The sequence below is a fragment of the Odontomachus brunneus genome, unplaced genomic scaffold, assembly GCF_010583005.1.
Source record: "Odontomachus brunneus isolate Ranch 3 - 2012 unplaced genomic scaffold, Obru_v1 Obru_scaffold_030, whole genome shotgun sequence".
Classification (NCBI taxonomy): domain Eukaryota; kingdom Metazoa; phylum Arthropoda; class Insecta; order Hymenoptera; family Formicidae; genus Odontomachus; species Odontomachus brunneus.
The window spans coordinates 304814-327231 of record NW_022639480.1 but is presented as its reverse complement, the minus strand read 5'-3'; the positions used below and the strand labels follow the sequence as shown (position 1 = coordinate 327231).

General features: G+C 38.8%; 4 protein-coding genes across 14 annotated transcripts in view; 2 read left to right on the top strand and 2 right to left on the bottom strand.

The window, feature by feature from the left end:
- Positions 1–2627, top strand: part of LOC116843198 (chloride channel protein 2) — a 64358-nt gene extending 61731 nt beyond the window's left edge. For all 10 annotated transcript variants that reach the window (XM_032813409.1, XM_032813407.1, XM_032813406.1 and 7 more), the window contains 3 exons: positions 181–358; positions 447–674; positions 881–2627. In XM_032813409.1, the coding sequence (XP_032669300.1) occupies positions 181–358; positions 447–674; positions 881–1054 (580 nt within the window). In that variant the 3' untranslated portion in view covers positions 1055–2627. The remainder of the gene's footprint in view (positions 1–180; positions 359–446; positions 675–880) is intronic.
- A 468-nt stretch (positions 2628–3095) lies between these two features.
- Positions 3096–10024, bottom strand: LOC116843204 (carotenoid isomerooxygenase-like). Its single transcript, XM_032813425.1, has 10 exons — positions 9855–10024; positions 9479–9738; positions 7900–8046; positions 7378–7522; positions 6660–6810; positions 6329–6558; positions 5091–5273; positions 4332–4742; positions 3451–3549; positions 3096–3345 (listed from the first exon to the last, which is right to left on the bottom strand). Exons 1-10 carry the CDS (start codon positions 9960–9962, stop codon positions 3172–3174), a joined length of 1908 nt encoding a protein of 635 aa, XP_032669316.1. The 5' UTR covers positions 9963–10024; the 3' UTR covers positions 3096–3171.
- Positions 10025–10889: 865 nt separating this feature from the next.
- LOC116843203 (carotenoid isomerooxygenase) lies at positions 10890–20084 on the bottom strand. Of its 2 annotated transcripts, XM_032813423.1 has the most exons (11): positions 17886–18024; positions 17482–17800; positions 15986–16245; positions 15762–15908; positions 14209–14353; positions 13906–14056; positions 13472–13701; positions 13210–13392; positions 12076–12528; positions 11598–11696; positions 10890–11527 (listed from the first exon to the last, which is right to left on the bottom strand). In XM_032813423.1, exons 2-11 carry the CDS (start codon positions 17599–17601, stop codon positions 11357–11359), a joined length of 1959 nt encoding a protein of 652 aa, XP_032669314.1. In that variant the 5' UTR covers positions 17602–17800; positions 17886–18024; the 3' UTR covers positions 10890–11356. The 2 variants fall into 2 exon arrangements, with proteins under 2 accessions (XP_032669314.1, XP_032669315.1); XM_032813424.1 differs by lacking the exons at positions 17482–17800; positions 17886–18024 and adding an exon at positions 19942–20084.
- Positions 20000–22418, top strand: part of LOC116843207 (facilitated trehalose transporter Tret1-like) — a 58804-nt gene continuing 56385 nt past the window's right edge. The window contains exon 1 of the mRNA XM_032813431.1: positions 20000–20136. The gene's annotated coding sequence lies outside the window, so the exon portion shown is untranslated. The remainder of the gene's footprint in view (positions 20137–22418) is intronic.

Sequence of the window (22418 nt, the reverse complement as noted above, 5' to 3'; positions counted from 1 at the left end):
GCACCTGGTTCCATTGCTGCGAAACCTTGGGTGATGACGTGGAAAGCGAGGAAACGCATCCCAAAAATCGTCTGCGCGCTTCTGACGTCAATTCATCAATTCAGTGTTCTACAGCAAAGGAAACCAGGAGCCTTAAGATAGTTTAGGAATGACGTAATAATACGATTGTTCATATCGCAGGATACGCCTGGCATTCGAAGCAATCTTCCGCAAGTCTGCCACGTTACAGGACGTAGACCCTGATCCAGACTTAGGCACAGGCGGTGGTACCAGACGCGAAAGTCAAGAAGCTCTGAACGTGCCGCCTCATACACCCATGTTAGCACCCAGTCCGGCAACTTCGAAGAAAGTACAATTGGTGAGTGAAAACGTAGTTGTTGCTACTGCTGCTGCTTCTAGTAGTAAGCAACCTTCATAACCTTCGTATTTTCTCGTGTGTCGGACAGCCTCGAGAGAGGGTGATCGACATGTCGGCGGAGGATCAGAAACGGTGGGAGGAAAGCGAGATGGCACTCGAGGTGGACTTCTCGAGATGTCACATCGACCCGGCGCCGTTCCAGCTAGTCGAGAGAACGTCCTTGTTGAAGGTCCACAGTCTGTTCAGCATGGTTGGCGTCAATCACGCTTATGTGACGGCTATAGGAAGGCTGGTCGGCGTCGTTGCGTTAAAAGAGGTACGTTCGTGACAATTATCATGTGTTGATATATCAAAATAGAAATATTAACATGTTGATATACATATTTTCTCTGATATGTGACAATTAATTTATGTGAATTCATTCGAATTCATATGAATCGACAATTACCGTATATAAATGACCGTTAACGCACGCATCTCGGTGATTACGTATGAAACATCGCGCGATTATCGATTTCGCAGCTGAGGAAAGCGATCGAGGACGCGAACGCCGGGATCCTGCCCATGCATTCCGAGTTGCATATCGGCGTGTCGGACTCCAGCTTGGCGAAGAGCGAGACGGACACGGAGAGCAAAAACGTCAACACGATTATCACCATCAATTCCGTAGACAGCGAGAAGGTGGATAAAGTTTGAGATAGAGCCGAGTCGAGCCGAGATGAGACAAGTAGAAACATATTGTGATAGCCATGTCCTGCCGCTTCTGCGACGTGGCCCGAACGAAAATGCGAGAGAGCAGTGTTTCATCGATTTCTCTTCCCTTCCTTTCGTGATTGTTCCTTCCGCGATTCGGGCGACGAGCCACGAGCGATCGCGCAACGACAATTAACTCTCAAACACTTCTCTCGTACTTAAGTCTAAGGTGAACGAAAGTTAAACGCCAAGGAAAGACGCGAGTGTGTAAGTATAGTATTATCGTGGCGACTTCCTCGGGACTTCCTATTCAGTTCTAACGTAACTAATTGACGATTGATATTAATAGTGTGATCCGTTGCCCGCATCTGCGCGCAAACACTATCGTGCCGGATGCATGTTTACGCTACGTCGAGATTAGTAGAATTTGTACATTTGTTAAGATAATGTGCATGCATATGTATATTAACACGTCGGCACCGGCAATATCGGTGTTCGGGACAGTCATTTTATCAGAGAACGGAGCAAAAATCGCACGCTGTGCCGAGCGCCAGAGCGAGTCGTATTCGGGCTGCGAATTGCGCGAGAACTCGCAGCGTTGACGTGCGAGATTCACGGACGAGAGCGCGCATTCACAAGAAGATGCTGTGAGACATGAGTCTACTATTACTATGTAAGCCATAACTATAAGCCAATACCGATAAACGCAAGCTTTGACGGCGCGAAAGTAACTCAAAGTGCCAAAAGCGGCGACACAATACGATTCCGATGGAACGCGTAATTCACGTGTTGCAAGCTCATCATTTAGGATTACTTCTACGCCAAATGGTCCCTCAGCTAGTAATCGTTTTGCTATGGTTGTGCCACACTATTATTTATTAATATGTGATTGTTAATTATTGTTATTTAAGTATGCGAGGCAATGAAATACCAGATCGAACATGGCGAGGAAGCACGGAAGATTCTTTTTCGTCCTGCAAGGCTCTTAATTATTCGAAAACGAAGGTGAAAAATAATATCCCACCTATCTTTTCGGTGAGCATTGATTTTCAGTAACGCACTTATTAGTTTAGAATTCATTATAGGATCAGTCAAGTACGGTCGTATGTGTGTGTCGTATGGTTCTCATCTAAAAGTGTGATTGAGAATTCGGTGGATACTTTGGATAAACAGAATTTGAAATACGCGTGCAACAGAATGAAGAGTATCTTCTTGCTTGACTCACAATGTTAGATAAACAGTTAGAAAGTTAGATAGAAGATTACGCATATCGCAATTATTATTCTGATAAGCTCGTTAAGTAATCCAGACGATGTTGTTTTTACTGGACCTTGCATTGTTACGGTCGGTAAGCCCAGAGCAGCTAACGTCGTTTTAATATTCCGCTCCATTGAGTTGACTGCGAGAGTCATCGGCAACGCCCGAAGTATATATTTCACATTCCACAGGACTAGATCTTCATCATGCTAGATTGTATATTTATTACGTCAGAATTGTATGCGATGACATCCCGTTCGTCGAATGTAAATACACCGCACGTTGTGAGGAAAAGACATTAAATAATTTATTACGTTTACGCATTCATGAATATGATATTGTATTTCCTCTTACTCTTAAGGAGCAACGATACTCTTTATATCTGTATCAGATGTATCGCGATCATTGCGTAACTTTATGAAGGTAAGAATGAAACAGCACAACGATCAATCTAATGAAAAGCTCGTCAAGACTCTTGGGTATTTATCCAGAGTAGAACTCTTGACTGATGGCGAAGAAAGTAGAGAAACACATGTTCAAAATTGTTGCGTGCCATTTTAAAATGAAAATATCTGTATGAAAAAACACTTGAGATTGTTTGAGCTTGTAAAGTGCTTCGAAAACTGTCCTATTTCCTTTTACTACATTCATTTTAAGGCTATTTATTGACTGTCAAGTGTTCTTTCATTAGTTTTCTATTTAGGAATAGCAAGCGAGAATTCTCAGCATGTCATTTCTCGTATCTGACGTCGCAATCTAACATGACTGAGGTGGATATAAAGAAGCCTTAAACGCTACTTCAGCACTTTAATTCAATCTGCATACAAATATCGTATTTTGTACACAGATCAACTTGCACTTGACTACTTGTCCAGAGTGAACCAACCGTGCAGACACCTAGGTGTCGGTCCTGGTGTGTCGAAGGTGACCCTTGCGATTTCCGTGAATGTCGCGGCATCCAAAACCAACAAACCGACTCGATTATCGTAATTCTCTAGCCAGAGAAGCAAGCTCAACACGACGCCGTCGTCCTCGTTCTAGTTGGAAGCACAAAATACGAAAGGTATTTGCAAAATGTCTCGTTTTTCGGTTACAGAAAAATTTTACGAAATTTGATATTACAGAAATAATGCGATTGTTACCTTCCCGTCAGGATCAGCCACAAAGATCGGTTCGCCGATGAAAATGTTTCTTTCCTGCCACGATTTGACGGTCTTTTGGAAAGTGTCGACCTTGATGATCTGCGAACAGAATTCGTGTTGGTCCTATCCGCAGAAAAATCTCGTCTCCGTGTTTTATTGTTGAAACGCGCATACAGGTCTAATATTTACGATTAAAGTTGCAAATCGACAAAAGGGTTAGTAAGAACCGAACACTGGACGATACGTGAGCGAAAAAAAAATCGTGCATATTTACAATTCAAGATGCAAAATAATGCACCCCTCAAGTTTACAAACATTTCGGTTCTATCTTTGGACTTTTGTTAATGCCAGAAGTATACAGCTATTCGTGCGTATGTAAACAAACGGATTAAGAAAAACTCGCTAGAATTGTTTATTTAAGGCTATATTAAGACTGTTCAAGGCAAGTAAGAGCCAAATGCTGATAGCCCAACACTTACTTGTCTTGAATATTCTTGGTAGAGTTATATGTTTCGAGTTTATTTAAAGCTTCTAGTTCCATTATTACGAAACCATAGATTGATGACGCCAAAAGACTCGTAAAATGCTTCGAAAATCCTTTTCCCTTGACAGAGAAAAGTAAATAAGTTTGAAATGACACACAAACTTCCTGCTTAATTTACCTTTCCTCCTGATTTCATTCATCAATTTTAATATAGGTATATTTTAATAATTATTGACTGTCAAGGAGAAAGGATAGGTTTTGCAGCATTTTGCAAATATCCTCAAGAAAATGGCACGCAAGAATTCTTGCCATGCGTCCTCGCGCTTTCTGAGTCATCAATTTAGAGTTCCGCGGCAATGGAAACAGAAACCTCAATGACATAATGTACTATACTGACTATAGCAGAATTATTTGTAGACGTATCCTGGGAGATCGCGTAGAAGTAGCGATATTCCTTGCCAAGGTGAGAGCCGTTGATTCGCGGTAATTCGCAGAGCGAGTTACAGAGAAGCTCCGGCTTCACGAAAACGTTGCCATCTGGGAGTCGATAAGCGGTCGACTTCCTCAGCAGAATGTTTTCGTCTTTGGCGTTGAGATCGGTTTTGCGCTTCGCTTCATTCGTGTTGTGATCGACACGCTGCTCGTGAACGTTCGAGTCCGGCTGCTCCGCCAGGCTCTGATGCACCGTCTCGATCGTGATGAGATCGCAATCGGGCGTTGTGTCAGTGCGTGGTCGCTTCATCGGCAATACGAAGCGCAACGGTTTGCTAAATAACAGTTTCTCGTAGTTGGGAATTTTACTTACATCCTGCAAATGATAATTTAGCGATTATTGATACATTGCGTAGAATATTTCTGAAATTTGTCTTTTGAATATTACATTTAATGACTAACATGTAATACCAGCCCAGATAGCACAGAGAATTCAAAAAGAATTCAGTCGTATGTCATCAATTCTGTTTATTTTTAGATGCAAAAAGAATTCTTCAAAGTTCAGTTCAGTGAAAAGAATTATTTTTGCATCTAATAAATGAACTCAGAATTAGTGACATACGATGGAATTATTTTTGAATTCTCTGTGCTATCAGGGATGTAAACCACCTGCGTGGACGTAATCTTGAAATCCACGACACAACTCTATGTAGTGGAAGCATACCTTCATCGATTCGATGTACAAATACTCTATCAGCTTCGCGTCCCGATAACAACACACATCCAGCACGACGTACTGTTTGTCACGGGTCTCGAATTGATTGATCATATGAAAGAAAAAGAACGTTTCCGAGACAAAAGTTCTTATCTTACGGCCCGTACTTCTCGATATCACGTGAATGAGCGTCTGATAACAGTAGATAAAAAAATTAGCTGATTATTAAGTACCAAATAGAGATGTGCGAACTATTCGAATCGAATCAAGTGAAATTCGATTCGATTCAAATTCGAATCCGAATAATTCGAAAATTTCGAATCGAAAAGATTCGAATACGGATCGCGCAAATTAGCATTAACGAAGAACTATTAAAGACATCCAGCCTTACGGGAATTAGCATGACTTATTTGCTATACATTAAGATTTTCTTCAAAAATATTAAAAAATAACCCATGTAGCAAAAATCTCTAAAAGACTTCTTAAATAGTTCCAAAAGAGTCCTCAAGTCCTTCAGAACACTTTTGGAATTCTTTAAAAAGTCTTTTAAAGATTTATATATGCACGGAAAAAAAGGTTTGGTTGAATTAACCAAATATCTGGTCGAATATAAACGATCCAGAAATTCCGATTGGAGTAACCAGAATTCTGTTTAAGTCAACCAAAAATCTTGTTAACTTAAACAGAATTCGAGTTACTTTAATCGAAATTTCTGGATCATTCATATTCGACCAGATATTTGGTTAATTCAACCAAACCTTTTTTTCCATGTGGGAATGGCTTCTAGATAAACTCTTACCGACAACTGTCGGATCGATGTGTCGTTGCGCAGCTTTCAAGGCTGGAACTGTATTTCATACATGTTTAACGACTATGGCTGCGTTCCGAAATTCACTGTCAATACTGAAAATCTATAGTTCATGTTGCGTATACTATAGAATTTCAGTACTGGCAGTGAATTTCGGAATGCAGCCTATATATTTATTATATATCTCTTACCTCATAAAATTAATTGATTTCACATGATCAATATTATCTCTCTCACTGAAATCACTATTTTCATGTTGAATTCAATGATTATGTTAATTAAAAATTCTTTCAACGATTCGATTTGATTCGATTCGATTCAAATTCGAAATTAAAATCTGAAATGCGATTCGATTCGATTCGACATTAAAAATCTTTGATCCGCACATCTCTAATACCAAATTTACAATTTGATAAAATCGCCTCACTGACAAACTCACGCTCTTATTCTTGCGCCATTTCAGACATTTAATTATTGGCTCGTGTGTCACTTGAGTTATTAGCCTCTTGGTTACGGAGATTGTCAACGGCTGCTCCACAATAATGAAATAATTGTCGGTGATACCGAACGAATGCATGTACGAGGGGTTCAACTTCCACCTACATGGAACGCTGGCGACGATCGTCGCTTGATCGAACATGGATAACTCCTTTCTGTTCCCAATTATGTCTGCAAAAATTCGGATCAATTGACGCAAGCCGCTCTTTCGACTGCCTTATTTATCATTTTGTCTCCGAAATATCGGCGAAAAGAACGAGAAAATGCCTTACCAGTAATCACGCGACGAGGATGAAAACACACGACGTTATATTGAGGTCCTTGATTTTCTATGCTCATTCCTATGTTATAAACCGTACCGTCGCTTACTACATGAGGATGCGCGGTGTGATGCACGATATTAACATAATTGGTCAAGTTTACCTGCGTAGAGTAGTGAAATTGCTTAACACATCGCATCGAAATTATAAAGTTAATTACGATTAATAGAATTTATCACGTGCCGTACACACTGAAAAAAAGACTTGAAAATTTATTTGTGAGATATAAAGCTTATTTTTGCGAATACAGTTAATTTCTGTGAAATAAACTTTTATTCCACGAGTAAATTTTCAAGTATCTTCTTCTTAGAAAAAAAATATTTGAAAGTTTATTTATAGGATATAAAGCTTATTTTTGCGAATACAGTTAATTTCTGTGAAATGAATTTTTCTTCTACGAATAAATTTTCAAGTATCTTTCTCTCAGTGCTGAGAAAAAAACTACTTGAAAATTTACTTGTGGGATACAAAATTTATTTCTCTGTGAGGTTAACTTTATAACCCAGTAAATTCTCAAGTACTTTTTCCTCAGTGTAGGAATTTACGAAAGAGTGGATTGGAGGAAATTGAGGATATATCAACACTTTGTATAAAATATGAAATGCCATCAGAGAGAGCGTGAAATTACAATACGACAAATATTTAAGTACTGATTGATTTGCGACTTTACTTTGTCCATTGTTTGCAGAGTGTTCGGGTCGATTCTGTGCATCATCGGTACTTCCGTAAGCGTGTAATATTCGTCACCGAACGGATACACCGAGACGTTGGTGTTGTCCGTCTTCTCCTCATTGCGATGGAAAACCGAGGAAACCCTGCGAGATCACAATGAGGTGAGCGTATATTCATTCGAAGACAATATTTATTCGCGCAAAAAGAATTCGCGAGGAACGTTATCGAAGGACAGTCGCGTTCTTCACGAGATTAACGTGATCAATTTCTGATCGTTTTAATCAATTTTGTCACGTACACAGAGAGGACGATTTGATTGAATCAAATAAACACTTCTTTGGAATAATCCAAACGAATTTTTTGATCGATCGAACAAAATTTTGTTTGACGTAACAAAAATATTTATTTGCGGCTTAGTTTCAAAGAAATTTTGTTGTGTCAATCAAATAATTTGTTTGGATTATTCCAAAGAAACGTTTATTTGATTCGACAAATCATTCTCCCTGTGAAACCGTTTCACCTGTGGAAGATGCTTTGACAAGGATCCGGCATCGCTTTGGTGCCGAACTCGGTGACGACGATTCTCTGGGCGACCCTGTTCTTCTTGTACGTGTCAGTCTGCACGAACCGTCGTTGATAAGTCACCTGGCCGTTCTCAATCCGAAATCTGCGGATTGGGGCAAATCAGTGAGTTCTCGCACGCTGAAAATTGTCATTTTCGGCACCAGACAGCACAGAGAATTCGAAAAGAATTCAGTCGTATGTCACCAATTTTAAGGTCATTTTTAGGTGCAAAAAGAATTCTTCAGAGTTCAATTCAGTGAAAAGAATTCTTTTTGCATTTAAAAATAAACTCAGAATTGGTGACGTACGACTGAATTCTTTTTGAATTCTCTGTGATACCTCTGGGATACCTTTTCCCGTTGTTCTAACGAGATAATAGTAGCGTCAGCTTTATGCATAGAGAGTTTTGATCGTTAACACCATAGTAGTGCTCTCTAATTACAACAAAGATTTGTTCGACTATAATTACTTCACTGCGCCGGAAATTACAGCTGCCGATATCGAATATTTTCTTTCTCAAACGCAGAAGCAGTTGCAAACGTTGCGACACATTTGCGATACCGATGAATTGTGAAATGTATTTGATATGTAATGGAAACGTTTTATCTCTTAGGAATTAACGAAACTTGTAAAGAAAGACTTGAAAATTTATTTGTGGGATATAAAAAATTTATTTTTTTTTACTGTGAAGTAAACTTTATATCTCAATAAATTTTCAAGTACTTTTTCTTCAGTGTAGGAATCTACGAGAGAGCGAATTAGAAATATATCAATACTTTATATAAAATATGAAATACCATTAGAGAGAAAAAGACTTGAAAACTTATTTGTGGGATATAAAACTTATTTTTGCGAATACAGTTAATTTTTGTGAAATAAACTTTTACTCCACGAATAAATTTTCAAGTATTTTCTTCTCAGTGCTGAGAAAAAAGGTACTTGAAAATTTATTTGTGTGATATAAAAATTTTATTTTATTCACTGTGAAGTAAACTTTATATCCCAGTAAATTTTCAAGCACTTTTTCCTCAGTGTAGGAATCTACGAAAGATTGGAGGACGCATTGCAAAAGGAAGGAAGATTTGTCGAAAGGAAAAAAAATTCTTTACAAAAAGAAAAAAAATTCAAGTCGCCCTGCTCCTGAAGAAGTGAACTGAAATGTTCAAGAAACGTCGGAACCAAACATAAGGAAGACGCGGCTCAAGCAAAGCATTGGACAATACTGTGAGAGTCTAAAATATCGAATTAGGAAGGAATTTTTTATTTCACAGTAAAAAAAATAAATTTTTTATATCCCACAAATAAATTTTCAAGTACCTTTTTTCTCAGCACTGAGAAGAAACTATTTGGAAATTTATTCGTGGAGCAAAAGTTCATTTCACAAAAATTAACTGTATTCGCAAAAATAAGTTTTATATCCCACAAATAAGTTTTCAAGTCTTTTTCCCTCTAATGTTATTTTATACAAAGTGTTGATATATTTCCAATCCTGCAACCTTTCTTTCACTGACTGATATGTTTTCACGTTTTCATACCTGTGCACCAAAGCAGCGCTGTCGAAGACATGCTGATAGCTGTACTCGCCCACTTTGAAATTTCCCAGACCGTTTCTCAGAAGAGTGCCCTTCAGCCACTTGGGGATGCTGCCGGTGAGCACGCCGACGAGGGGTTCGATCACCTCCTCCTCGCAGTTCCTGGCATAAATCTTGTACAAACTGTAAGGCGTATGATTCCCGTTGTGATTGAGCAGATCTTCCGCTAAGACGCGAGGTACCTCACGCCCATTTTTATCGCACTGCCATAAGATAAAGAGAAGATGAGCCACTTCGTCCCAAGAAGATCGTTCGCGCGTGGTCCCTCATGGTTCTCCGACACGCGCGCGACAAACATGTCTTCTTTCCGGGAACTTACGCATGCCTTTGACGACGGCTCCACATCTTCGAAAGGGTCCAACGCATTTGATTTGAGGAATCGCGATTCGTCGGTCGATGTTGAAACGCAAGATTTGAAACACTTCATTTCGAAGCTTTCCTCTCTCGCGTTTGATTTTCAATTAATGTAGAGATTAACTGGAAACTTTCAAAGTTGGAAGCCCCCTCAAAGTCCCCTTAATCCGTGAAAAAATATTGGGTGCAGCGTTTTTAATCCGATGGAAGATATATTCTCTCAGCAATACGATAGGATAACACTAACGAACATGGAGATAATTATTTTTATGTATATTGAGATATGTATATAGATATTATGTATATAGATATATGATATCTAGTTACGTATTTCAAATGTTTGCAATTAGATATTAGATGCTTGAGTTGCAAATATAGATAAAACACATTTTTTGGGTCATACACGTGTCGTTTTTTGCCAGCGCCGGTGTTATCGTGCGACGCTATTCAGCAAATAAGGAATATTAAATATTAGTACCCCTATAGATTAGTATCCTATAGATAGCACAGAGAATTAAAAAAGAATTCAAAAAGAATTTAATCGTATGTCACCAATTCTGAATTCATTTTCAGATTAAAAGAATTCTTCAGAGTTCAGTTCAGTGAAAAAAATTCTTTTTGCATCTAAAAATGAATTCAGAACTGGTGACATACGACTGAATTCTTTTTGAATTGCTATCCGGGATGTTATATTATTAGTATATATTATTAGTATGTTGAAATGTTGATTTTATGTGTATTTTTCCAGTAAATACCATTTTGTTAACATCTTTTTTGCTAACAATCACGTAAAATATTAAGTTATAGAGTAATGTCATTTCATGATTTTTAACTGGTTCCTTTCACAAGCAATTTCGATAGTATTGGTTCACCATGTTTGCTTGAACAACACGATCAATAAGAAAAAATTGGCTATTAAAAGATGTACAAAATTAAAAGATATTTAGTAGTTTGTTGATAATATTTTTTATCGGGAAATATGTAATGAAATAAGGATCAATTATGCGCACGTCACTTTATTCTAAATTAATCTCTACACAGGTACTGTATTTTGTATACATAAATATATTTGTATATAAGTCGTAGTCGGGTCACATATATATTTAGCTCACCTTAACCGTAAACGTAAAATAAAAATCCCGTCTACAGTCATGAGAGACAGAGTTGCCAGCAACATTTGACAGTTTGACGGCGAAAAGTAGCGATTAGTTTGACGTCTGGATCGATTTGAAGTACGTATTGTTGTCCTCAGGACAACGACAGATACGAAAGGGTTAAAAAGAGGCTGAGTTTCAAAAGTGCCAATGGAGAAGTAATTGCTCACTTCGATGTATCTATTAAATTCCGAAAGATTCGTAAGACTTTGTAAGTGAATTCAGTCTTCTCTGCGAAGAAATCAAACCAACCACCCTTTCCACCATTTCAATCGAACATGAAACTATATTTAACAATTCCTGCCGCGCTCAGCTATTTATCAAGAGTAAACCAGCCGTGCAAACATTTGGGCGCAGGTCCCGGTGAATCGAAGGTAGCTCTCGCGATTTCCGTAAACGTCGCAGCGTCCAAGATCAGCAGACCGACTCGACTCTCGTTCTGTCCCCAGACAAGCGAGCTCACGATGACACCATCGTCTTCATCCTGGACAGAAGGACGAAACAATGAAGTACTTCAAGTTCCTTCGTTCTTCAGTATAAATGCAACTCATTACCTTCGCGTAAGGATTCGCTACGAAGATGGGTTCGCTGGGAAAAACATCCTTCTCCTGCCATACTTTCCTGGTCTTCCGGTACGTATCGACTTTAATAAGCTGCAGTGAAAAAGACAGTTTCTTTAATTTATTTTATTTTTAGTGGAAACATTTCTATTTCACTGTTTCATCTTTTATATTTTACTAATCAGTGAAAGAAAGATTCCACTGTAAAACTGTACACTACAAATGCGCTACATGCTGCATCAAATGCAACTTTCTGCGTTTTTTGCGATGGAATTACGGCTTCACTGTTTGCAAACTGCGTCAAAATAATAGGAACAGTCGCTACTGTCAGTAGATTCTTTCAGCGAGATTTTATTGCGGTTGTAGTGCTATACTTATAACTGCACACACAGTTACAAGTAACAGCACGTTTCAGTGGAGAACACATTGACTGTACTTTAAAAAGCAAATTTTTTTCTATCAGGATACCGACCTTCGCTGGATTAACCAAGTCTACGTCGCTCGAGATCGCGTAGAAGTATCGATACTCTCTACCGACACAGAAATCGGCGTTTATACGCGGCGTCTCGCAGCCCAAGTCGCAGAGTAATTCCGGCTTGACGAAAATCCTGCCGTCGGGAAGCAAGTGAGCAGCCGGCTTTCTCCGCAGAGCGTTCCTGTGCTCGTCCCATTTGCGTTTCACATCGTCCACGTTAGAAACGACGACGTCCGAGTCGCTGACGATTTCAAAGTCCATTTTATCCGAATCGTGACCGAGCGACTTGTCGTCAACGTTCCGAAACAGCTCTTGGCTCTGATGTACCGTTTTGATCGTGACGAGATTGCACTCCGGCGGTGTGTTAGCACACGGCTGCTTCATCGGGAGCACGAAACGCAACGGCCTACCGCGAAACATGCTCGCGTAATCGGGATTCTCGTGCATGTTCTGAAACAAACAAGAAGAATCAACGTCACGTAACGTCGATCAAGAAAAGCAATTTGGTTTATTTTTCTTCTTTTAAGCGACGATACTTTACTGATCTTTTCGATTTAAATTTTTGTTTCATTTAATATTCTTGATTTTTAAATACTGAATCTCCCAAATAAAACAGAAAATCACGATAATGCGGTCAAAATGATGAGAAAATGATCAAATCGTAATTGAAAAGTGAGTTTTTTTAATAATTTTGACATTATTGTGATCTGTCTGATCTATCAGCCCAGTCAGAACCATAACGTTGATTCGACGTCGAAATGATCGATGATGCGGTCAAAATGATGAGGAAATGATCAAATCGTAATTGAAAAGTAAGTTTTTTTTAATAATTTTGACGTTATCGTGATTTCTGTCTGATCTATCAATCCAGTCAGAACCATAACGTTGATTCAAGGTAGATTCGACGTCGAAATGATCGATGAGCCGTCGAATTAATCTTGATTCAACCTTCATCGACGTCGAATCAACCTTGAATCAACATGTGGTTCTGACCGGGCAGGATTTCAAATGTGTTTTAAAGAAATCTGAGACTTATGATAGATTTGCGGAGACGCAAATTTATAAAATATTTGAAACAAGTAATATTCGCTCAAATGCAGCATCTGTGATTTTCAGCGAGTGATTGCATACTTTCATCGAGTCGATGTACATGCACTCCAACATCTTCGGGTCTCGATAACAACATATGTCCAGAACGACATACTCCCTATCGCGAGTCTCGAACTGGTTGATGATGTGAAGGAAGAAAAACGTTTCCGCGACGAACGTCCTCACCGTCTGGCCGGTTTCCCTCGACATCACATGGATGAGCGTCTGACGATAGGAATAACAATGTGTTAAAATGTATTATTACGAGGTAATTACTAATGATTTGGTCTCAGTTTGATCTCACATTTTCATCTTCGTGCCATTTGAAGCTGTTGAACATCGGCTCTTGTTTAAGGTGCGTGACCATCATCGAGACCATGGAGATGGCCAACGGTTGTTCCACGATTATGAAGTAGTTCTCGGTGATGCCGAAGGTGTGCATGTATGAAGGATTCAGCATCCACCTGCACGGCATGCTGGCAACGATCGTCGCTTGATCGAACATGGAGAGCTCCTTCTCCTCGCCGGATTCGTCTGCAATAGCAGCATAATGATAAAAGTAATAATATTGATAAATATTTACAATTCGGACTTCTCCGAATTTTTTCAGAGCTGGAAATCATGATGACGTTAAAATTATAAGAAAATGATTGAAAGGATCACTTTTCAGTCACGATTCTATTTTCTCGTCACCTTGACGTTATCGTGATTTTTTGCCCTTCGCAAGAAGTGTCTTACCAACGATCACACGACTAGGATAAAAACACACGACGTTGTATCTAGGTCCGAGCGGCGTCACGCTTAGTCCTACGTTGTAGACCGTACCGTCGGCCATGACGTGAGGATGCGACGTGTGATTCACGATATTTACGTATTTGGACACGTCTACCTGCGGATACAACGTGAAGACAGATTATTCTACGAACGACACGTCTACAGACAGGTATTTATATCGAGTATAGTGCGCTGGAAGACATCGATTTCATTCAGTAACAATTTAACCTCAGGAGTGACTTCACCCGGAACAGTTTAAATGTTTACCCTGCTCGTGGTTTCCAGAGTCTTCGGATCGATTCTGTGCATGACCGGCGCTTCTGTGAACGTGTAATATTCATCACCGAAAGGGTATACCGAGATCATGGTGTTGTCCGAGAGATTCTCTCCGGGATTAAATACCGCGGCTATCCTGAAATCGAAATTACATCAAAGTGCGTAAAGACTATTTGAATATAAAGTCGAGTATAACATTTCCCAGACAACATAAGATCTTCAGGGGATATCCTGGGGACGTTCTCAGAACGTCTTTAGGATTTCCTGTAGAAATTTTTGCTGTTTGGATTATCTGAATCTTCTTTTAAACAACGATACTTTATTGATCTTTTTGATTTAAATTTTTTTCATTTAATATTCTTGATTTTTAAATACCGAATCTCCCAAATAAAACAGAAAATCACGATGATGTGGTAAAAATGACGAGGAAATGATCAAATCGTGATTGAAAAGTGAGTTTTTTTTAGTAATTTTGACGTTATCATGATTTTTGTTCTATCTGATCTGTCAGAATTTCAAATGTGTTTTAAACAGATCTGAGACTTTGCAACAGATTTGCGTCGAGCAAATATGTATAATCTTTTAATTACTTCCTCTTTCTCTGGTCTGGGGTTAGGAATCCTTTGACCAATTGCGCGCTGGTAGATATGAAAGATTGTCGTTATATAAAAGAAAAAAGAAAAAAGAAAATAATCTTTCAATTACAACTTGCTATATCGAATATTGAGGCGCCACTTCATACCGATTGAACAACTCACAATCGATCAAGTTTCGATAGTCTCGCGTGCGCGATAATTCGATAACTGAGTTCAACTTCAACTTCAATATTTGGCTTCAGGCCTCTCTAAGAGTTATGCCCCAACGCCATTTTTCCGATTAATGATATATTTCGAGAGTAAAGTCTTGGAAAATTTCAAGGCACGTTCCAAAAAAATCACAAGGTCCAAACTTGTTCGAACACGTCTTGTCGTGACGGCGGTTAGGCCGGGACTGATGATAACCGAGTTATCAACACGGATTATTTGACCTATGTATCGATATTGATCAAGCGAATCGATCGCCATTCGAGAATTATAAGAGGGAGGGACAGGGAGAAACGGGGAGAGATGGGGAGAGATAGGCAGAGACAAGGAGAGACAAGGAGAGACAGGGAGAGACAGGGAGAGACAGGGAGAAACGAGGAAAGACAGGGAGAGACAGAGAGAGACAGGGAAAATAGGGCGAGACAGGAAGAGACAGGAGAGGCAGAGAGAGGCAGGGAGAGGCAGGGAGAGACAAGGAGAGACAAGGGGAGACTGGGAAAAACAATACAGATTAACGCGTAACGGATCGCGGCCTCAGTTGTTTGTATACACTGACAGTGAAAGTTTGGTACGCGAGCAGCAAACATCAACACGTGAGACTCACGAACACGGTCGCGTGAGTGTGTGCGTATCCTCTCCTGTGCTGCTCGCGAACCGGAGTGTCTATCGCTGCATACCGACGCGATCGCGTCAAGTTTCCAGACGTCGATATCGCGGGAGCTCGAGTCGTCGCTTCATTACCTGTGGAAGATACTCTGGCAGGGATCTGGAGTGGCTCTGGTGCCGAATTCGGTAACTACTATCCTCTGAGCGGCCATGTTTTTCTTGTATACCTCCGTTTGAACGAAACGACGCTGGTAAGTCACCTTGCCGTCCGCAATCCCGAACCTGCGAATTTACGCGGACCGGTAAGTTGTTGACGGACTTCTCGTGTGCTTTCGTATTTCCGCGCTGTCGCGACACACCTGTGCACCAGGGCGGAGCTGTCGAACAGATGCTGAAAGGTGTATTCGCCTACTTTCAGATTGCCCGGGCCGTTTCGCAGGAGGGTGCCCTTCAGCCACTCGGGGATGTTGCCGGCGAGCTTGCCAGCAAGGGGCTCGATCACCTCCTGTTCGCAGCTTCTCATCCACACTGAGCTGTCGCAATCGGCGTAGTAATTGCCGTTGTGGTCGTCGGAAACATCTCCCGAGTCACTAGGTATCGCGTTGTCATTCTTGTCGCGCTGCGAACAGAGAGAGACAGAAAGTGAACCACGCGCGTTGACTTTCTCTTTTCGCGCGCGATTTGTCTTGTGGTTTTTCCCCCCCTCCTCTGCAAGGAAACACAATATAAAAATATCAATATCTAGGGTTTATTGTTCCAATTTCTTGGTAAGCTGCCTAATAGTTAAATCATATAGTTTGTCTTTGTCTAATTAAAAAAAAAATCAAGACAGATACATGATTTAACTGTTACTAAGAAGTTGGACTAATTGGCCCCTAAACATGTGCCTAATCCTGAACATTCTTTTTGTTTTGATCTTTACTGTAAGTCTTCGCTTTACCTTAATTAATTAATAACTCGTTTACTTGTTCATATTAAAAAATTTCATTTCAATACTTAGCGATTGGTGTGGGCACTGTAAAAAATCCATATATTCTATACATACTATGTATACATTTTATATATATAGATCCAGATATTATATTTTATGAGTATACGCATAATATTATAGACAAAGATTCCTATATTTATAATATAACAGAATGTACTTGGAATATTAGTAAGATTTATCTTTGTGCATATGTAGATCATTTATGTAACTATAAAATTTTTCTAATATTCATTTCATTTTCATAGTATTTCACATTGTAATATACCCATACAGCACAGATCTTGCAGCAATATTACAGCAACATTGCGGCAACACTGCTGCAACTTTTAACATTGCTGCAACGTTGCAGCAATGTTAAAAGTTGCAGCAGTGTTGCCGCAATGTTGCTGTAATATTGCTGCAAGATCTGTGCTGTATGGGTACATTTATTATAGCTTATAGTAAATGATATGTATCTACAAAAATAAAATACTTAAATTATTCCTTTATAATTGCAAATAAAAGCAATTTTGCTTATAAAAGCAAAATCAATATGATTAACCTAAATTTGGTAACTATTCTATATGCACATTCATAGGATGTTATATAATATAATATTATATTATAATATTATATAATATTATATAATATTATATTTTATAAAGTAATATTATATAAAGTACACTCTGTTCTATTATAAATATAGGAATTTCTGTCTATAATATTATAATATAATATTATATAATATTATATATTCTATATATTCTATGCTGAAAGTTCAAATTTTCATATTTAAAGATCAAAACATTACGAATATTCAGGGTTAGGTGCGTGTCCGGGAATTGATATTTCGGCTCATCTTCTCTTTTTCCTTCAAAAACTTACGCGAATTTTCATTGTCTGCGACTCACTGCACTTAATATCTCTGAAAGTATCCAGCGTGTTCGATTCACGACCTCGCGATTCGTCGAGCGACGTCACGAGGCAATGTTTAAAACACTTCATCTTATAATTTTTTCCGCTCACATATTCGATTACACTGAATCTTAACGCAATCCGCTGTGATAGTTGTGTTACGGGAACTTTGCTGAATTTCCTCACGTGTTGATTCTTTCAGAAAATCAGAGGATCGCTCGCAACCCGGTCGAAAACGTTCGTTTGACGGCACTGACGGTTCACTCAGCTCGTGAGATGACGTTTCAGTCTTAAAAGGTATCAGGATATGGATCATTAAGCAAAGCTTCAAGCAATACTTGACAATTTGATTAGAGTCAACAATTTCAGATTACACGCGCTCGTCTTCGTCCGCAGTTACGTTATTATCGTCGGCTGTCATTTCGGAATCGAGCGGCTCTAAGATCGACGATAGAATCTGGTGCACTCTTATGTGAGTAAAATCCATCATTCGCGACGTACGTTTCAATAACGAGTGACCATGTCGCGACTCTCCTCGGCCTGTTTTGGCCTTAAAAGTTAATCTCCTAGTATGATTTTAATCCAATTATCGAGCAACACTAGTTGATCGAAGCCTTTGATATAGACACGTGTCACATGTGCGCGGCTTATTGCGCCTCCGTAACACGGTGACACGTGTGTCAGGAGAAACGTGACACACTTTTCTATTAAAAGGTGCGGCGCGTGTTCCAGAAACAATTGCAACAAATTTGTTTTGAATGCGTTGTACCAGCCAGACATCGCGCTGCGCAGTAGCTTCAGTAAATTAATTAATTAAGCGATTCTCTCATGGACGGTAGTATTTATAGTCGGGTTTTATATTTAAAATTGTCTCAAATTCATACATTTTCAATACAAAATATTTATTTGATCATGAAGCATTTAAAGATGAACTTAAGACGGCCTTATATATGCGATGCGACTATAAATATTGGCCTACAACTCAATTGTGTTATTCGAGAGGGACGATTTTTCGTATATATATTTTACGCTTTGAGAAAGAAATATCTAAAGATAAGAATTATTTATTCGATGAGTATTAAAAAACATATTTATTAAATTTTTTTATTGAAACAGAAACAGTTGTTTTTACGAAAAGCTAAGGCTTTAAGAAAATGTATATTTTCTTATCTGATAAATGTTTTATATTATTTTAAAAGTAAATACTCTGATGGAAATATTTTACTCTGAAAATCTCTTTCAATTGACTCCTTTTTGTTAAAATTCATTACATTCATAAAATTCATTAAAATATTTCAAGATTAATTAAAATTCATTAAAATTCGTAAAATATATTTTATTGTTAGATAACAATAAAATTAATTGTATGAATTTTAATAAATCTTAATGAATTTTACAAATTTTAATGAATCTTAGTGAGTTTTTCATAATTTTAATTAATTTTAATTAATCTTAAAAAATTTAAATGAATTTTAGTGAAAAGGGATCATTTGAGGGAGATTTTCAGTAAAACATTTCCATCAGAGTATATTATCAGTACTTAGTGTGAATAAATATTTTTTATTTCTTAGATACTTTTCTCATAGATATTTTAGAAATATTTTAGAGATATTTTAGATATCATTAGATATTTTTTATTTCTTAGATACTTTTCCTCATAGTATATTCAGTTTGTTTTCATCATATTGATAGGTAGAATTCGCTCTACAGATGTTCCATTCATATTTTTATCGTGTTTTATATCAGAATAATTACACAAGAATATTTTAATTTACGCGCATTTTTCGAGTAAAACCGCGAAAGAGCGGAAGGATGGTAAGATGTCTACTTTATCGATCGTGCAATTTTCTTCCGTTGCAGTACACATCGTCGCCTGCCGAGGGCGACACAAGTCGCTGTTCTGCCCGCGTCAACCGCGTGCCTTCATTCTTGCTTTCTCGGGAGGAAGATTCGATACGGCACAATGTACAATTTATTACGTTGTACACACGACACTCGGCAATTTAAGAATCCGAAACGACTTGATTCGATAGACACCCGCGGACGTCGTCAGGTGCGATGCCCGGTGAATATTCTTTACGCCCAACGTAAACTTAACCTAACCTAACTTAACCTAAGCGAGAAACACTCGATCGACATATTGAATTTCAAAACTGCGATTCTACGTGCGTATTTTTAGTCGAACGTTTTCGCTTAGTGTTTCACGACCATCTCCGCGGATACTGCGTTTTGGAAACACTCGAAAAATTTGCTCACGGCGACGTTATCATGCTTTCGAATACGTCCTTTTGTGCAACATTAAGAGCGAAGTTCTCGAGAACGTCGCGCGTAATCGTCGAGTACCTTCGCGCTGATATTGTTATGTTTTCTGTTTGGACAGGGAATATCTCACGTGCCCGGATCATTCCGTAGTTATCGCGCAGTAGTTACCGGAAACAGGCTGGCGATGTCGCAGCGCGAAGAAGGTGGCTGATCGTCGTCGTGCGGCATTCGGAGGTCCTCGAACATTACCGGATAAAGGATAACACACAACGCGGCGACGAGAATGAGGACGACGACGACGACGACGACGAGGACGAGAACGACGTTAATCACGAGCGCGCACACCGACGACTCCTGATCGAGGTAAGGCGTCGAATTACAAAAGTCGAATCGCGGAATTGCAGCCGCGACGCTTCGACGAATTCACTCCTTGGCCTCCTGCCAAAATATATATTTGTGGCTCATTGTTGATATCGCGTTGAAATGAGCGATATCGAACAGAAATGTTTTGTATGCATTATCAATTTTTTACTTTTTATCATATCTTATTATTTCGGTTTTATTCGTTTTTTTCCTGTTTTGTTGACGAAATCGCAAGTGCACGCGGCGTAATCGATACGGCGCGACCTTCCGAGGTGTAATCGATTCCGCTTGAGAGGTGTTAACGCTCGTAACACCAACACGGAGCCATCTCAAACACATCTGTTTTTTATCATCCCACTGAAGACACGCAGTCTTCGACCGTATAATTAACCTGAAAATAGCGAGGGAACAAAATAAAACGAGAAAAAGAACATGCTTTGATCTTGATACTTCGGAAAGATCAAAATGCTCGATACAGAGTGATCAGAATGCAATCGATTGCGCTTGAGAGAAGTTACTGCTCGTAACACCAATAGAGAGCCGTTTCTAACACATCTGTTCTTCGTCATCCACATTGAAGACGCGCAGTCTTCAATTACATGATCGCATAATTAGTCGGAAAATAGCGAGGGAACAAAGTAAAGAGAGGCAAGGAACGTTCTCTCGTTTCGGCATTTCGAAAGGTCAATGACACGACGCGATTATTTGTTTCGCGGTTAATCGCGAGAACGATGATTACTGCACACGGTTGATTTGTGAAGCGTGACGTTACGCATACGTGTCTTTAATGTAGCGGTAAATCTGCAGAGAACCTTCGACGTGAACGAAATGTCAAGGCCGATAGCTACAGTTTCTCTTATCTCGGCTTCATGAACCGAGCGTATTCGCGTATGGCCGCGATACCTTCTTGCTCGCCGCGAGTTTCGAGTCGCATTCCTCTCGCGAGTAGAATTAACTAGGTGCTTGTGCAACATTTGCAAAGGCTCGAACCGGTCGTTGAACGATAGTGATTTGAGCGCGCGCGCGATTCCTTAATCCGTTCGCGATGGCATCGCGACTCCCGCGGCGAACATCGCGAACGCGTGCACGCGAACCGCAAAAGCAGATGTGTCGGCGTGTTAACACGCTTGCTGTCAATAAATCTCTGGTGACACACTGTCAACTGGTTAAGATAAACGTGAAAAATTGCTCTGGTTTGTGTGAGACGTACGTTATTGCGGCTCGCGGCTTTTCAGGAACGATAACATTCGCAAGTTTTTAGCTGCAGTTTTATTATATATGTTTATATAATTACATCTTCAAAACAATGTAATCTTATACTTAGTAGAATCTTCTTATATACACTCGTCGGCAAAATTATCGCATAGGTAAATTCGTGTCGAAATTTCGTACAATTTTAAATGAGCATAATACTGCGAAACGTTATCGTATTTGAAATATTTTTTTTTTTTATTTTAAAGAGTGAAGTCTGTAGTTTAAGGAACATTGATTTTGAATTTATTCTCTCTCCTTCTCGCAGTCTTTTCAAAAGTAAAGACGTGTTGCGTCTCCAAAAAATTGCAGTAATCCGAATTCTGTTTAAGTCAATCAAAAATCGTGTTAACTTAAACAGAATTCGAGTTACTTCAATCGGAATTTCTGGATCGTTCATATTCGAGATATTTGGTTAATTCAACCAAACCTTTTTTCCCGTGTAATTTGAAAAAAGTCGTGTCTCTGGCTGGTTGCATGACGCACAGTTGCAAAATCGACTATAACCCCGTGTAACCTCGAATTTCGATCTGCAAGAGCTCGATAGCAAATATTTCTCTCAAACACAATGGCATATTTTATTTCAAAAACTTGTACTTTATTCGTTTATCTATTAAGAAGCAAGAAAAACACACACTGAGAGAAAAGACTGGTAACAATAACAAACTGCATTTAGTTACAGAAACTCATTGAATCCTTAGTAACTAATACTAAATATGATAATAATTATCAAATATTTAATAGATCAGGAGTATGACGTAATTGCATTTACAGTAACAACAATTAAATAATTCAGTAATAGTTACTTAATGTTAAATATTTAATATGAAATATATTAGTTATGAACAGATATTTGATAATTGTTATGAAATCGTTATATCCCATATAATAAAAAATTCAGTAGATACGAGTTCTATTTTGTTACCAGTATAAGTATGTTTTGTTGCAGCACAACGAAAAATTCATTCATTTGCAGCTATTATATCGTTTCAATATCTATTATTACAGATAATTGGTTGAACCTATCAAAA